Here is a 15,726-nt window from a genome sequence, read left to right as displayed (position 1 = left end):
AAAAGGAGAACGTGCAGCCAGAGTGCTCCTTGGAGGCGAGGATGGTGAAGCTTTGTCCCACATACTTTATTAGGACGGATCAGTCCTTGGAGAAGGACATTATGCTTGGAAAGGTGGAGGGTCAGGTTAAGAGAGAAAGACCCACAACGAGATGGACTGACATGATGACTACAACAATGGGCTCAAGTGTGTCAGAGGTGGTGAGGATGGCACAGGATAGGATAAGGCTCAGATCTGTTGTTCACAGGTCCCTATGAGCCACATGTGAATCAACAGTGCATAACAAGAACAAGAACAAGAACAACAACAATAATGTGTCCCTAGCACCTAATATGAGCAAGAGCCTACGGTGATACAGGAGGAAGTTCAAGTTGTTCTGAATGAATTGGCAAAAAACAAGGCTCCAGGAGTTGACAACATACCAATTGATTTATTTCAACAAACAGATGCTGCCCTGGATGTGCTCACTAAGTTGTGCCAGGAAATATGGAGGACAGCCAGCTGGCCAACTGACTGGAAGAGATCTATATTTGTTCCTATTCCAAAGAAAAGTTACCCAACAGAGTGTGGAAATTATTGAACAATATCATTGATATCAAATGCAAGCAAGATATTGCTGAAAATTCCAACACATATTCTTATTTCGAACATATAGCAATTTTTGGAGAGCTGAAGACCTAAAGGCTCTTTTCAGAACTGAAAACCCAGAGGCTCTTTCCAGAGCTGAAGATCCTGGCCACACTAGTGACTGTGAGCTGCTGGACCAGCCAAGGATCCCGTCTGCACCAGTGGTCATGAGAGACCAAAAGGAAGAGACAAGTTGGGCATTTAGGGGTAAGTGTTTCTCACTATCCTGTAAATTATATTCAATATAAATTTATGAATTGCAATGTAGAAAATTGCAATTAACTGTTTAATGCTTACTATGAATTGATGAATCAATATGTTGTGATAAATTTATGAATTGAAATGTAGATAAATTGCAATTATTATTATGAATTAATTAATGAATGAATCAATAAATTGTAATTGACTTTTGTAATATGTCTATGAGTAATTCATTAAGGCTCAACGCTCGTGACAGTCTTTCAAGAGGTTTGGAAAATAACGCCTTAGGATTGTCCTGATCAGAAGTAATAATGAGGTATTCCCTGGTCACCTGATTAAACTGGCAACTCCTTTCCCCAATGTTTTATTCTTCCTTTCCTCTCTTTATCTCCTTGACATATTGTGTCCTTGGGTGGTACAGATTTAAAAGTTAACATGGATAAGGCACCAAAGTTGATGTTTTGAACCAACCTTTTGTAAGTGCTCAAGGATGTCTCAAAAGGAAGGCCTGGTGACCTGCTTCTGAAAGGTCACCAATTAAAAACCCAGTGGAATTGTTCTATGCTGCATACCCGTGGTGGCATTAAATTTTTTGTTGTTTGTCAGCTTTACTTACTTATCTTCCTTATTATCAGTCTTGCCAGCACCTCTAAGGAGCTCTGGTGGCCTAGTGGGTAAAGAGTTGTGCTGCTGACTCTAAGGCAGATGGTTTGAATCAACCAGCTTCTCATTGGGAGAAAGAGGAGTAAAATCTCCTCTGGTGTGATTTATAGCTTCTAAAAATCTGCTTGCAGGATAAGTTATGAGTTGGTTCCAAATTGACAGCACATGAGAGCAGCAACAGCCAGCATCTCTAGAATATAATCTTGTTAACAGTAGAGATTCTTGTCACTTTGGTTCACTGCTGCGGCCTCGGTCTCCAGAAGAGTGCCTAGGACATGGTGGTGGTTGTCGATAGGCGCCGTTGAGATGGTTCGGTTCATATCAACCCTATGTATGTGAGAATGAACCTTATCCAGTCCTGTGCATCCCCACAATCCCTGCTGTATTTAAGCCAGCAGCGCAACTGTCAATCCATTTCATTGAGGGTCTTCCTCTTTGTCGTGGACCTGCAGGGAAACACTGGACGATTCAAAATCAAGAAAGGAACATGTCAGGAATGCATCTTCTCCACATAATTGTTCAATCCATATGTGTTACAGATTACTCAGGAGGCTGGACTTTATGAGGAGGAATGTGGCATCACGATTGGAGGAAGACTTATCAGCAAATTGCATTATGCAACACAACCTTTCTTGCCAAACTGAAGAGGACTTGAAGCTTTCACTGTAGAAGATCAAGGACTGCATCTCTGCATCAGGAAAGCAAAAATCCTCACCACCACGCCAATAGGCAACATCATGATAGATGGAGAAAAGATTGAAGTTGTTAGCGATTTCATCTTGCTCGGATCCACAGTCAATACCCTTGGCACCAGCAATCAGGAAATCAAAAGATGAGTGGCATTGGGAAAATCTGCTGTCAAGGACTTCTGCAGAGTGCTGAAGAGCAATGACGTCAGTCTAGAGAGGTGCTACCTTTGGTTAGCAGTGCAACTCCCTATAGACTTTGCCACCTGAGAAAAAGTCTTGTTTATTTCCATATACACCAGTAATAGGAAAAAAAGGTTAATTTTTTGGGGTAAATGTTTGTAATAATTTATTATAATGCCTTCTTTTTCCAGTAAAAGTTCTATTTCTAAGATAAGCATGTCTATTCCAAACTCATTTGAACATATAGTCCTGTTTCTGGGACATCTGGCAGTGGTTCAGGGAGGGCTGGAGCAAGGATCATGGGTATTTTTGGAACTGCATATGCATATTGGCACAAAGATGTGGGTCAGGGGAGGTCAACCAAGGCCAATAGAAACTGCATATTAGAAGTCCTAGGTGTTCCAGAGAATGATGACTGTGATAATGGAGGTGACCAGGAAGAACAGGTAGAGGTGGAAGAGCAGAGTGTCCGTTACGTGGCCCAACTGTACCCACAGGTCAACCTGCTGGGCCTTTGTCCAGCCTACATTCCTACTGACTTCTGTCTCTTTGGGTCCCAGCTCCTTCAGACCTATGGTGAGGGCAGAGGCATAGCCATGAAGTGTCAAGAAGAGAGGATAAGAGAAATGGGGGTTTGGGGAGTTGGGCTCAGCGTAAAGAGGAAATGTGGTCAATGCTGAATTCTCTTACCAGGCAGGTGGGTGGAGGTGAGGCCCTGGTTCACATTCTTTTTCCAGAGTTTAGCAGGGCAGCAATTCTGGAGGCTGTCACAATGCAGCAGCAGGAAGTAGAGCCATTGAGGCATGGGTGGGGGCTGGGTGGTGGCCATGTGGAGGAGGTAGGTGATGAAGATGGTCTCTAGCAGACTGACCACCATCAGGGACAGGCACAGGGCAAAGTAGACACCTAGGAGGAGGGTGAGGAATGCACCTGAGCCAGGCAGGTCCTGAGGTACCACTAAGATGCACTTTCTCTGTCTCATGGAGAAGGCCCTTTCTGAAGATGCCTTCTTTAACACTTCTGCTGCCTCACCGGTGCACCTGCCCATCCCTCCTTCTTTTATTTTATTATTGTTTTCCAGTAGTGGGAGGGAACATACTGATGAGTGGGGTTCCACTCGCAGGGAGCAGCTTGTTTGTCATGAACAAGAAGACGTTGTAGCCCAGCAGGAGAGTGATCTTGAACGGGGCACGATTCCCACTTTCCGTTGGCAGGTAGAAGCTGAGGGCGTCGATGGCTATCAGGAAGCTACTAGGGACCAGAAGATTTATGACATATAGGATTGGTCTGCGCCTGATGGCCACCTGGCAGAGGAGAGAGTGCAGAGAATCGGGTGAAGCTAGGGAACGAGGAATGGCTCTCGTCCTTTCTGCCTCTGTGTCCTCACCCCGGCAGAGGCTTTTTGTAGGGCCAGATAAGGAGTAGCTTTCGTATGACTAGACTTCTCTATATCCACCAAAGAAAGCCTGGGCCAGAGCTGTCAGGCCCAGAAAGGGGAGGGTGGTTTGAGGGACTCAGGACGGAGGAAGGCTCTGAGGGCTACCACATGCATGGTGCTTCTGGGCAAGAAACAGAGGCTCAAGGGCTCAGGAGGGTCTGGGGAGAGGGATGGTGGGTTGTCATGTAAGAACTTCTGGGCTCACGTAGAACATGATCTGATCAAAAAGGCTGGAGCCCACCGACAGCTTCGGAGTGGCCTTGTTGATGCCCAGGAGCACCCACTCCCCTTGGGTGCGGACTATGTCACGTGACGTCTCTGCTATCTCCCACACTTCCTTGTCCATGCCCAGCAACATGTCGTCCACTGCAGGAGAGACAAACGATCATTCAACGTGCATCTGCTCAGCACTCCTCGGTATGGGCTTAGAGTGATGGATTAGAAAGCTACCGTGTCCAACATTCCAGATAAGATGATTTCCTGACTACACAGCTGCCTCATTTTTATTCCAGATTTCCTCAGAAAGCCTTCCTCCGCTCAGCTTCCCCATCCTACTATCCACACAGTCTCATCAGCAAAGACCTCACTGTCCATTTTTATGTAGCTTTAAACATGGTTTTGCTTATGTATGCTTTTGTGCTGCCCGGCTGGTTGATCTGATTTGCCCCATCCACAAAACCCACTGCAACTCACCTGTGTAGAGGAATGAGCTGAAGGTAAGTGTGCAGTTCTGCTGGTCAAAGGGGAAGTAGAAGATGTCCAGGCTGCAGATGCTGGTCACTCGCATTGGTTTGTTATATTGGATTCGACCATCGTTGGTTAAAATTGCGGAGAGGCCTTCTGGGGTGTGATCCACATCCATCCTGAGAGTAAAAGAGGCAAGCACTCTGGGTCTCACATCAGTCTGGGATTTCCTCTTAAGTTATCAAATCCCAGCTCATGGGAACCCTCCATCAAATTTCCAAGTCTGTAAATCTTTATGAGAGGAGATTGCAGCTGGTAGATTCGAACTATTGACCAACTCATAGTGTGTTTTGCCACCAAAGCTCCTTTGTCTTAAGTTAGGTTTCCCAGTTTTACTCATGACGGCTTCTCTGCCATCTGTACTATCTTTAGGGAGAAGTTTGGATGTGTTGTCAGGAAATGGCCCGTCTGTGCAGAAGAACATCATCCTTAGACCCTCGGTGAGATGGATTGACATCGAGACTACAACAGTGGGTTCAAACACAGCAATGACTGTGAAGATTCCACACGACTGGGCGATGTTTCATTCTGTTTCACAGAGGGCTGCTATGAGTAGGCACTGGCTTGATGGCACCTAGTTACTACAGGGAGAGCCGATGACAAGCTGTGACCGTTCCTCTCTGGAATAAGTGTTTTGAGGCCTCACAGTAGGGGTTTGCCCTGTCCCTCCCTGGCTTGTGTTTCATAGATGGAGCTTCCCATTAACTTTTTCCAGCCCCGATACCCACGATTCCACGATGAAGATGTCTGGGAGCCACAGGTTCTCAGCTGTCACCGTGAGTTTACCGATTGCACCACATTCCTTTGCGTCCCAGCTGATGAATGGGTTATCCCAGATCTAGTACATAGGGCACAGAGGGATAGGTTATGGCCGAGGCCTGCACTTCCCATGCCCTTAAAAATATTTACCTATGGATCTGCCCCAGCGAGGCCGACCCGCGCCCTCCCTGTGGCGCGCGTCTTCCTGACACTCGCCCCCTCGCCCAGTTCCGCTCTCGGGGCGCGGCGGGTCAGAACACCGGGCCTCTACTGCACCACCCAGCGTCACCCAAGAGTGGTTTCTTTTACTGGAGGTTTTGGTTTTAAGTGTGATTGTGATGGTGGTGTTACTAGTTACCCTTAGATTGATTGTGACTCATGGTGAGCTTAGGTGAAGAGCAGAAATGCCCCATGGAGTTTTCAAGGCTGTGAGTTCTCAGAAGCCGATTACCAAGGCTTTTCTTCGTAAGCATCTCTGAATGAAACATGACTGAAGACTCGCAGAGAAACTTTCGCTCAGTATATTATGAGAAAGTGGGATTTCGTGGAGTTGAAGAAAAGAAATCACTAGAAATTCTCCTCAAGGATGACCGTCTAGATATTGAGAAACTTTGCACTTTCAGTCAGAGGTTCCCTCTCCCATCTATGTACCTAGCATTGGTGTGGAAGGTACTTCTAGGAGCCAGAAGATAAAGTTTTTCTTGCCATCGCTAAAGCCATGGGAGAGATGGTGGAAGATAACATCGATTGTTACTGGATTGTCCGATGCTTTATGAACCAGTTACAGAAGTACCGGGACTTTCTACCCCAGCTGCCAAAGGCTTTTGAACAGTACTTGAATTTGGAAGACAGCAGACTTGCTGAATCATCTGAAGACTTGTTCTGCGGTGTCCAAACTCCCCTACGATCTCTGGTTCAAGAGATGCTTTGCAGGATACTTGCCTGAGTCTAGTCTACAGAGAGTTTGGGATAAAGTTGTGAGCGGATCCTGTAAGATCCTAGTCTTTGTAGGAGTAGAAATTCTGTTAACCTTTAAAATAAAAGTAATGGCCCTGAACAGTGCCGAGAAGATCACCACATTCCTGGAAAATCTTCCCCAGGACAGCTCGGATGCGATTGTGAGCAAGGCCATCGACCTGTGGCACAAGCACTGTGGGACCCCTGTGCATTCAGCCTGAAGATGCCTGGTGCTGGGGACAGTCCACCAGGCCTGCATTGAGCATCTTTTTTGGGGGGAATGAGTGAAAATGGTGTTTTTGCTCTGATGCTCTAAATGTAATTTTTCCTCCCAGTAAAATTATTTAATTAAGATGCCTGCTGTGTCTGTCTTGCTAAACAGCATCTTTTGGGTACACAGTATTCCAGTTTAAATCTGAATAGAGTTTTTAAAAGGTGGTTGGATGATAACTGCACTCAGGGTTAAAGCCCTTCAGTCAGGGTGAGTGGGCACGTTAGGAAGCAGGGCATAACCAAGCCTGCTTGCCTCTCCCTAATTAGCACCAAGCCAGCTAGTCTAATGCCTATTTCTGGTATAAAGAACAACTTCCCTTTGTTAACACCTCAGATTTGGCTCTTCTTGATTCAGTACTTGTTTAATTCTAAGCTGTCTTTTGAGGCTTCATTTTGCTTAAATAGACTTTAAATAAGTTCTTACTTTCCCCCTCCCCCCTTTGTGAAAAATAAAATTCTTGTTGAAATGAAAAAAAAAATATTTACCTATGTACGTGCTTGTTAAATATTACTATTTCTATTATCATTAATAATTAACTCTGTTAGTTGCTGCAGACACTATGAAGGCATGTGGGGCAAAGAACTTATGATCATATTGTGATGTTAATAGTTAATACTGACTTCTTAATATATGTTACATATATTGACTGTGCTTAATCCTCACAATAGACATGGGAGGTGAGTACTGACATTATCTCTGTTATATCTGTGTTGTCCAAAAGAGTGATCTAAGAAGTTTTCGAAGTCACAACGACAGTAGGTGGTAAAGCTGGGATCTAGGACCAGGAGGTCTGACTCCAGAAATTTCTTCCTTGACCAGAGCTCATGCTAACCAGGTATGTGTGAAAAAGGAACACCAGACTTGGAGGCTGGACATCCCTCCACATTCAACATGCTTTCTGGAATGATACAGTGTGACTTTATTTGGACACAGGAGTTTGGCAAAAGTGATTCGTTAAGATGAGATCATACTAGAATGGAGTTAGCCCGAATCCTTTTTTTTTAAATTATTTAAAATTTTTTTAATTTTAATTTTTTTTTTGCCCTAATCCTTTCGATTGCTGGCATCCTTATAAGAAGAGAGGTAGAGACAGGCATGTGTCACACAAAGGCAGAGACTGGAGTGATGTGTTTATGAGCTAAGACATGTGCATGTTTAATAAGGGTGCACATGTGTATACAATAGACTCAATGGATTTTGTCATATTTGGAAAGATACAATACACTATTCCAGAAAGTTATAGCATAAAAAGTTATACTTTTCCTTTATGACTCACCCTAATTCAACCTCACTATTACCATTTTCTTATGTACCATCCTGGGGTGAGGGGAGGAAGCCCAACAACATGTTCCAGCATCCATTTTTATTTAGACCAGTTATGGACATTGCTTTTTGATCTGATCTCCTTTGGAAACCCTGATTCCTCTTCACTCTCTGGTGATCATGGTCTTTCCCTCTCTAGTAACTACTGGCCTTACGGTTTCCACTCAGGAGAAATCTGAACTTAACTTTAGATATATTTGGGCTGTGATGTATCAGTAGCTTCCAGCTGTGCTACCCTCCTTCTGCCTGTGTTTTCCACCCAAGTTTTTCTAAGTTGTTTGGCAGTGGAGAAAGCTTTTTTTTCCTTTTTGTCACCAGCATTGGCCTCATTCTGGTTTGATTTGTCTGTTCTTCCAAGCTGCTGCCAATGTCAACAAATGAGAGTTTTGTAAGCAAAGCCAGAAAAAAAAAGGGAAGGCAAGAGAGGAAGAAACCAAATCTCACTTACCATATTTAGCCATAGAAATGACGTCAACAGCTGAAGTTGTGCATCCTGGCAAAAAAATTTCCATACAGGATCGTTAATGCCATGAAATCAGGTCTTAGGCTTCCTAAGAGGTCCCATGTGACAGTTCAGCTTTTCAATCATAAGTCACATATATTAAAAAGTTAGGTCAGGAAAATCCAGGTGGTATGGAAAATGTAGGGGAAAAGCCAAAATGATGACTCACCGGGAATGTATTTTTTTTTGTGTGGGAATGGATTTTTTTTTTAATAGAACATTCCAATAACTTTCTCAAGGACAAATGTTCCCTGTGGAAATGCCACTGCACTATTCCCCTGTATGTCTCTCCATCCCCATAGGATGAACTTCTAACTTGTACAAAATCCATTGAGGGGAGCCATTGCTCAATGCTGGACAGAAGAGGGCCCTTGTGACCCATTTGAAGCCTGTAGAAGGGATGGGGGTCTCACCACTTCTAGGATGGCAGACAGGGTGAAGGAGATGTTGACACGAGTGGGGATGTTCTGGTTGGTCACTGGCCGGAAAGCCTTCTTACTAAACACAGACTGGAAGGCAGTGGGGTCCAGTCCATTTTGGTCAAACCCTGAGCAGTTGATGGTGAAAGTGTCCGCCTTTGCTGCAGAAAGAAGAAAACCTTGGAGAGAGCAGCAGGTCATTGTGCTTCTTAAGTGAGAGGAGTTCCAGGATGGGGGGCTGAGAGTCTGTCTGAAGAGAGAGGAAAATGTGGGCACTGAGAGAAACAGGGGAGCCTTTGCTCCACAGGCAAAGAGCACCCTCAAAGTGAAAGCCCTTCCTGCCAGGGCTGAGGGGGTTTGACTGTTGAGTAAATGGTGGACAGTGATGTGGAGAGCAGGGCAGGCTTACCTCCTTCTTCCTGTGTGTAGAAAGCCTATCCAAATTCATATGCAAACAGCCACTCAGGGGAGTCCTACACTTTCCATATCTGCAGCCTTCAGTTTTTGGCTTTCATACTTTTATTCCTCCAGCTGTGTTATGACACTTCCTCATTGTCAGTCATTGCCCAAAATTTCTCTCAACATTCCCCCCCCCTCAATTCTTCCTTTCTTATTTTTAGATTTCCCCCATTTCCTGAATGGAAATGTTTGGGGAGAAGTAAGCCGGAGAATGATGGAAACTATCTGGTAAGAGGTCTTGTGTTCAATTTGAATGTACTGACTACCTACTATGTGCTATGCTTTATATCCTTCTCAAATCCAGTAACTCCCTTAAAGTTCTGTGGGGGGACATCTTTGTCACTCCATCTTGAGATCTCATTTGTCATCCATCGTATTGAGCTATACAAAGGGCCTAAAAGGAAAGAGAAAGATTCTTCTGCCCACCTCGTCTGTCACCAAACCCCAGACGATCATGTGGAAACATCTGTAAATATAGCTCAGCAAGTCCATTCTGAAGCCTCTTTGACAAACGTCCCATCCTAGTTAATTCATCTCTGACATCTCTAAACTAAGTAGACACATATTCCAGAAGTGAATGTCATGTCTTCCCTTGGCTTGATCTTTCTACAGGTCTTTTCCCAAGTGAGTGGTGAAAAAGCTTTTGTAGTTGTCAACAGGATCCAAGCATTCATAGGTACTATATGTTGACAGACCTTATCTTGGATAAGTTGGACAATATAGAAGGATGGACCTGGAGAAATGGTAAAATGGAAGTTTGGACATTTTGCTAGATATGTATGTAGGTAAACGAGAGAGGGGCTATGGGACTGAGCAGTAAAATGGTTTTTCATCTATCTCCAGAAGGAAACCAGATATAGATATGCAGAGGAAAGAAATACTTAACCCATTTATTCTGGATGTCCTCCAGTTGTAGGGAATGAGAGATTTTCTGGATGTCATCCAGAACAGCACTCCCATCTTCCCCTGCTCGTGCCCCATCTTACCTTGCAACAGAAGGTTAATGGTGAGACAGAGAAAGAATCTCCTCACTGAAGGCCACTCCCTAACCATCTTCCTCTTCTGGATTCTTCTGTGGGGACTCACCAGGAGCCTCCACACTCTGGGGCTTAAAGGAGCTTGGACCACACCTTGGTTTCTGGTTTTGAATACTGTTCCTGTCAGGTGACCACTCCCCCTTGAGAGGCTGCAGCCAGAGAAACCCCAGAAGAGCATCCTGCTTTGTCCCTGCCTAGAAGTGCGTACCCTGGAGGCCTCAAGACCAAGATGAGGACAGAAGCTCTCATTTAGCAGCCTTGTTGAGATGAACAGTTTTAGATATGTTCCAAGCACTTTGGGAATATGGGGAGTTTGGGATGATGTGAATGGTTTTTATGTGCCATCAAGTCACTTGTGACTCACAACAGTCCTGTGAACAACAGATCTGAACCTGATCCTATCTTGTACCAACTTCACCGTCACTGATATACTTAAGCCCATTGTTATTTTCACTATGACAGTTCATCTTGTTGAGGGCCATCAGTAAAAGCCTTTATCATGAGCTGTCAGAAAAGGGATGATTATGCATTCTTGTGCCAGGGAATCTCTAATTTTAGAAGACGAGAACGTGTATTTGTTTTGTTACAGACTTAGAAATGTATCCTTCATCCAGTTAGGGACATAGGAGTTGTTGTCAATATTGGGTTAAAAATCTTGAGAGAAGATTTAAGGGTCCCCTCCTCTTATTTTATTGTGATTTACATGAAAGTTTACAGAGCAAAATGGTTTTCCATTCATAAATATTTGACTCATGTTAACTGTGGCATCAGGATTGGAGGAAGACTCATCAACAACCTGCATTATGCTGACAGCACAACTTTGCTCACCCAAACTGAGGAGAACTTGAAGCATTTTCTGCAGAAGACCAAGGGCCTGCCATGTGGATTGCATCACAACATCAAGAAAACAAAGATTCTCACCACTGGGTCAATAGGCAGCATCCTGACAGATGGAGAAAAGACTGACATTGTTAACAATTTCATCTTACTTGGACCCACAATTAACACTCTTGACATCAGCAGCCAGAAAATCAAAAGACAAGTTGTTTTGGAAAGTCTTCTGTCAGGGACCTCTCCAGAGTACTGAAGAGCAACAATTTCAGTCTGAAGACTAATGTATACCTGATCCAGGCCATGGTCTTCTCAGTTGCCTGTCTCCATACATTTTCAGTCAATATGCAGAACAGGAAAAATGTGGCTTAAGAATTGGAGGAAGACCTAGCAACAACCTCTGTTATGCAGATGACACAACCTTGCTTGCAGAGACTGAAGAGGACCTGAAGCACTTGCTGCAGAAGGTCACGGACTATAGTCTCCAATATGGATTGAAGCTGAACATCAAGAAAACAAAGATTCTCACCACTAGCTAATTGGGAGCACCATGATAGATGGAGAAGAGATGAGATTGTTAACAATTACAGCTTACTTGATTCCACAATCAACACTCTTGGTACCAACAGTCCAGAAATCAAATGACGAATTGCTTTGGGAAAATCTGTTTTCAGGGACCTCTCCAGAGGGCAGAAGAGCAAGGATGTAAGATTGGAGACTAAGGTGTGTTTGATCCAGGTCATAGTCTTCACAATTACTTGCTATGTATCAGAGAGCTGGCAGAAGAAGAATCAATGCCTTTGAGTTGTAGTGCTGAAGAATAGTACTGAATATACCATGAACTGCCAAAAGAACAAATAGGTTTGTCCTGGAGAGGGTGAAACCAGGCTGCTCCTTAGAGGCAAGGATTTTGAAGCTCCTTCTCACATACTTTAGGCATGTTGTCAGGAGGGATTAGTCCTTGAAGAAAGACATCATGCTTGAGAGGATGGAGGGGCAGCACAAGAGAAGAAGACCCTGGATGAGATGGATTGACTCAGTGACTGGGGTCATGGGGGTAGGTGTGTCAAAGACAGTGAGATTGGCTCAGGATAGGGCAGGGTTCCAAGCTATTGTACATAGCCATATGGTTGCTACTAATCACAAGCAACATGATAACATATAACACCAACATCTTATAAAAGGGAACTCTGGAGCAGCCTAGTGGTAAGAAGCCATACTGCAATCTCAGAGTCATGAGGTTTCAATCTACCAGTTGCTCTATGAGAGGAAGATGGGCAATCTCCTCCTGTGCGATTACTGCCTCTGAAAACTGGCTGGAGGGTTGGTCAGCTATGAGAGGGTCCTGACTCAATAAGACACAACAACATCTCATAACATTAGGTGAATCATACAGTATGTGATTTTTTTTTTAAAACTTAGTACAGCACAGTTTTTTTCAGGTTGTTAGATGTAGTTAATTACTTTTTATCACTGAGTAGTATTCCATGGTAGATGGAGAAAAGATTGAAATTGTCAACAATTTCATCTCATTTAGATCCACAATCAACATCCCTAGCACTAGTAATCAAGAGAACAGGAGATATATTGCATTGGGCAAGTCATCTGTCATGGGCCTCTCCAAATTACTGAGGAGCAATGATGTAATTTTAAAGACTAAAGTGTGCCTAATTCAGACCATGGTCTTTTCAGTCACTTGCTTTACATCTGAGAGCTGGACAATAGATAAAGATGACAGAAGAATTGATGCATTTGAGTTGTGGTGCTGAAGAAGAGTACTGAATGTCCCATAGACTGCCAGAAGAACAGATAGGTTTGGAGAAAGTACAGCCAAAGTGGTCCTTGGAGGCAAAGATGGCAAAGCTTCATCTCATATTTTGGGCATGTTGATAGGAGAGGTTATTCCTTGGAGAGGGACATCATGCTTAGAAAGGTACAGGGTACAAAAGAGAGGAAAATCCTCAATGAGATGATTTGACTCAGTGAGTACTGTAATGGGCTCAGGTTTGTCAGAAATGATGAGGATGGCACAGGATAGGACAGAGTTCAGATCTATTCCTCATGGGGTTGCTGTGAGTTGTATACAATTCAATGACATTTAACAACAACAGTTTTATGGAGGGAGCTCTGAAGTTCAAATCTATCAGCTGCTCCTCAGGAGAAAGCTGGACAATCTCTTCCCATGTAATTTATAGTCAGTGATGAGTCAGTTGTAATTTGATGACACATAACAACAAAACAACAATAACACAACAACAGTGTTTCGTGAATGTGTTACGCTTTGTTTGGCTTTTCATTTACTTAATGACAGATGTTGTTTACAGTTTTTAGCTATTATGAAGAAAGTTCTAGAAACATTTGTTTTTGCATGAACATAAGCCTTCATTTCTCTGTGATAAATACCAAGGAGTACAACTGTTAGATCACATGGTGGTTACAAAATGGCTAAACTGTTTTCTAGGACATCTGTACCATTTACCCACCCACCAGCAATACACAAGCGGGCCAGTCTGCCTGTCGTCTGTAGTGTTCAAAGTTTTGAACTTTGACTAATGTAAAGTTCCTACAATAAGACCTTAAATGAATAACTACAAAGAAAAAGACCCATAAATTCAACATTTCAAAGTTTGTCCATGAAGGGCAGAAATGATGAGATGTGAAAAGTCAGCCCACAAATGATGAGATCTTTGTGATAGACAGAAGAGTAATACAATACACAAGGGCAGGGGAAATCAGTAGGGCAGCAGGGTTTAGTGGACAAATGGAGAGGTGAACTAGTAGGAAAGATTCAATGAGGGCTTGAAAAGATGGAGTAATCATAGGTATGTTGGGGGGCGTAGAGAAAATAGTGCAACAAAGAACGAATGGAAATCCAAAATATCTGTTAATGTTCATTAAAATTAATAAAATAAAATTAAAAAAAATTTAAACTGGAAAAAAAAATAGGTATGTTGTTGTCATTGTGTATCATAGAGTCAGAACTGACCCACAAGTGACCTCTGGTGGATTTTCAGAGGCCATTAATTGCACAGGAGGAGATTGCCCATCCGTCTTCTGTGGAGCAGCTGGTGGTCTGGAACCTCAGACCAATATAAGTTAATTATATAAAATACAATGTGTATGAATGCATGAAAAACAATGTAAATGAAATATTGTATAAAGCACAATGCACATCAATGAAATACAAGGTATACAGATTATGGTATGCAAACCAGTGAAAAAAGAAAAAGAAAAAAGAATAATAGAATACAGTATACAGAACCTGTCTATAAATCATTAACAACAACAAAACCCTATAATCTGTTAGAAAAATTAGTAATTATCACTAATTGGCATTTTACAAACAAGGATATAAAGATAGGCAATGCTGTTGAGTTGAGCATGACTCATAGTGACCCTATAAACAAAGACCTGAAGCCTTTCTATAACTATTGCCCTTTCTCAACGTTCATAGTTTCCAGAAGCATGTCGTTTAGCAAGTGGAAGCCACTCCTGCTTACAAAAATAAACAATAACAATAAATATAGTCAACGAAACATAGGTAGACATTGCTCTGGTACTCCCTGCTTTCAGCCAAGATCCATCTGACATTAGCTACAATATCCCTAGTACTACAGCAGCCTCTTCCAAACCCAGCGTGCACATCTGGCAGTTCTCTGTTGATGTGCTGTTCCAGTCATTTTTGGGCAATCTTCAGCAGGATATTTATTGCAGGTGATATCTATGATATTGTTTGATAATTTTCACTTTCTGTCAGGTCACCTTTCTTTGAAATAGGAGCAAATACAGATCTCTTCTAGTCAGTTGGCCAGATGGTTGTCCTCCAGATTTCTAGTCATAACTTGGTGAGCGCATCCAGGGCAGCATCTGTTTTTTTAAATATCTCAATTGGTATACCATCAATTCCTGGGGCCTTGCTTTTTGCCAATTCTTTCAGAGCAGCTTAAACATCTTCCATCATCACAAAAGGCTCTTGCTCATATATTGTTTCATGAAATTCTGTGTCCACCCTTTTGGTACAGTGACTCTCTATTTTTCTATTTTCTTTTAATGCTTCCTGAATCATTTAATGTTCTGTCCAAAGCATCCTTAACAGATTGCAACTTGAGGCTTGAATTTATTCTTCAGTTCCTTCAGCTTAAGGAATGCCAAGTGAGTTTGGCCCCTTTGACTTTTCTGACTCCAGCTCTTTGCACATTTCATTATAATACTTTACTTTGTCTTCCTGTGCTGCCCTCTGAAATATGTTCAGCTATGTTGAACTATGCCCTATGTTCAGCTCTTTAATATTTTGATTTCTTCCTTTTGCTTTGGCTTTTCAGCACTCTAGTTCAATATTCAGAGTCTTCTGACATCCACCTCAGTCTTTTCTTCCTCCTCTGTCTTTGTAATGACTTTTTGTATTCTTCTTGGGTGATATTCTTGATAACCTCCCACAGCTCATCTGGTCTTTGCTTATTAGTGTTCAAAGACTCAAACCTGTGGCAGACTCAGAGAAGAATGGGAATCCCAGAACACTAGATTGTACTTAAGGAAACCTATACTTGGACCAGGAGCCAGTTGTCAGAACAGAGCAAGGAAACACTGCATGGTTCAAAATTGGAAAGGGTGTGTGCCATGGAT

General features: G+C 42.9%; 1 protein-coding gene and 1 pseudogene across 1 annotated transcript; one reads left to right on the top strand and one right to left on the bottom strand.

The window, feature by feature from the left end:
• Window positions 1–2,752: 2,752 nt before the first annotated feature.
• Window positions 2,753–10,288, bottom strand: HTR3C (5-hydroxytryptamine (serotonin) receptor 3C, ionotropic). Its single transcript, XM_006884158.1, has 9 exons — window positions 10,222–10,288; window positions 8,771–8,937; window positions 8,304–8,348; window positions 5,271–5,380; window positions 4,492–4,661; window positions 4,004–4,164; window positions 3,460–3,664; window positions 3,051–3,266; window positions 2,753–2,931 (listed from the first exon to the last, which is right to left on the bottom strand). The coding sequence occupies exons 1-9, from the start codon at window positions 10,286–10,288 to the stop codon at window positions 2,753–2,755; spliced, it is 1,320 nt and encodes a 439-aa protein (XP_006884220.1).
• Window positions 5,788–6,479, top strand: LOC102855996 (annotated as a pseudogene).
• Window positions 10,289–15,726: the final 5,438 nt, after the last annotated feature.

Source organism: Elephantulus edwardii, unplaced genomic scaffold (genome assembly GCF_000299155.1).
Source record: "Elephantulus edwardii isolate Elephantulus edwardi_28Jun2011 unplaced genomic scaffold, EleEdw1.0 scaffold00031, whole genome shotgun sequence".
In the NCBI taxonomy this organism is placed as follows: domain Eukaryota; kingdom Metazoa; phylum Chordata; class Mammalia; order Macroscelidea; family Macroscelididae; genus Elephantulus; species Elephantulus edwardii.
This window is presented reverse-complemented; position numbering and strand designations above follow the sequence as displayed.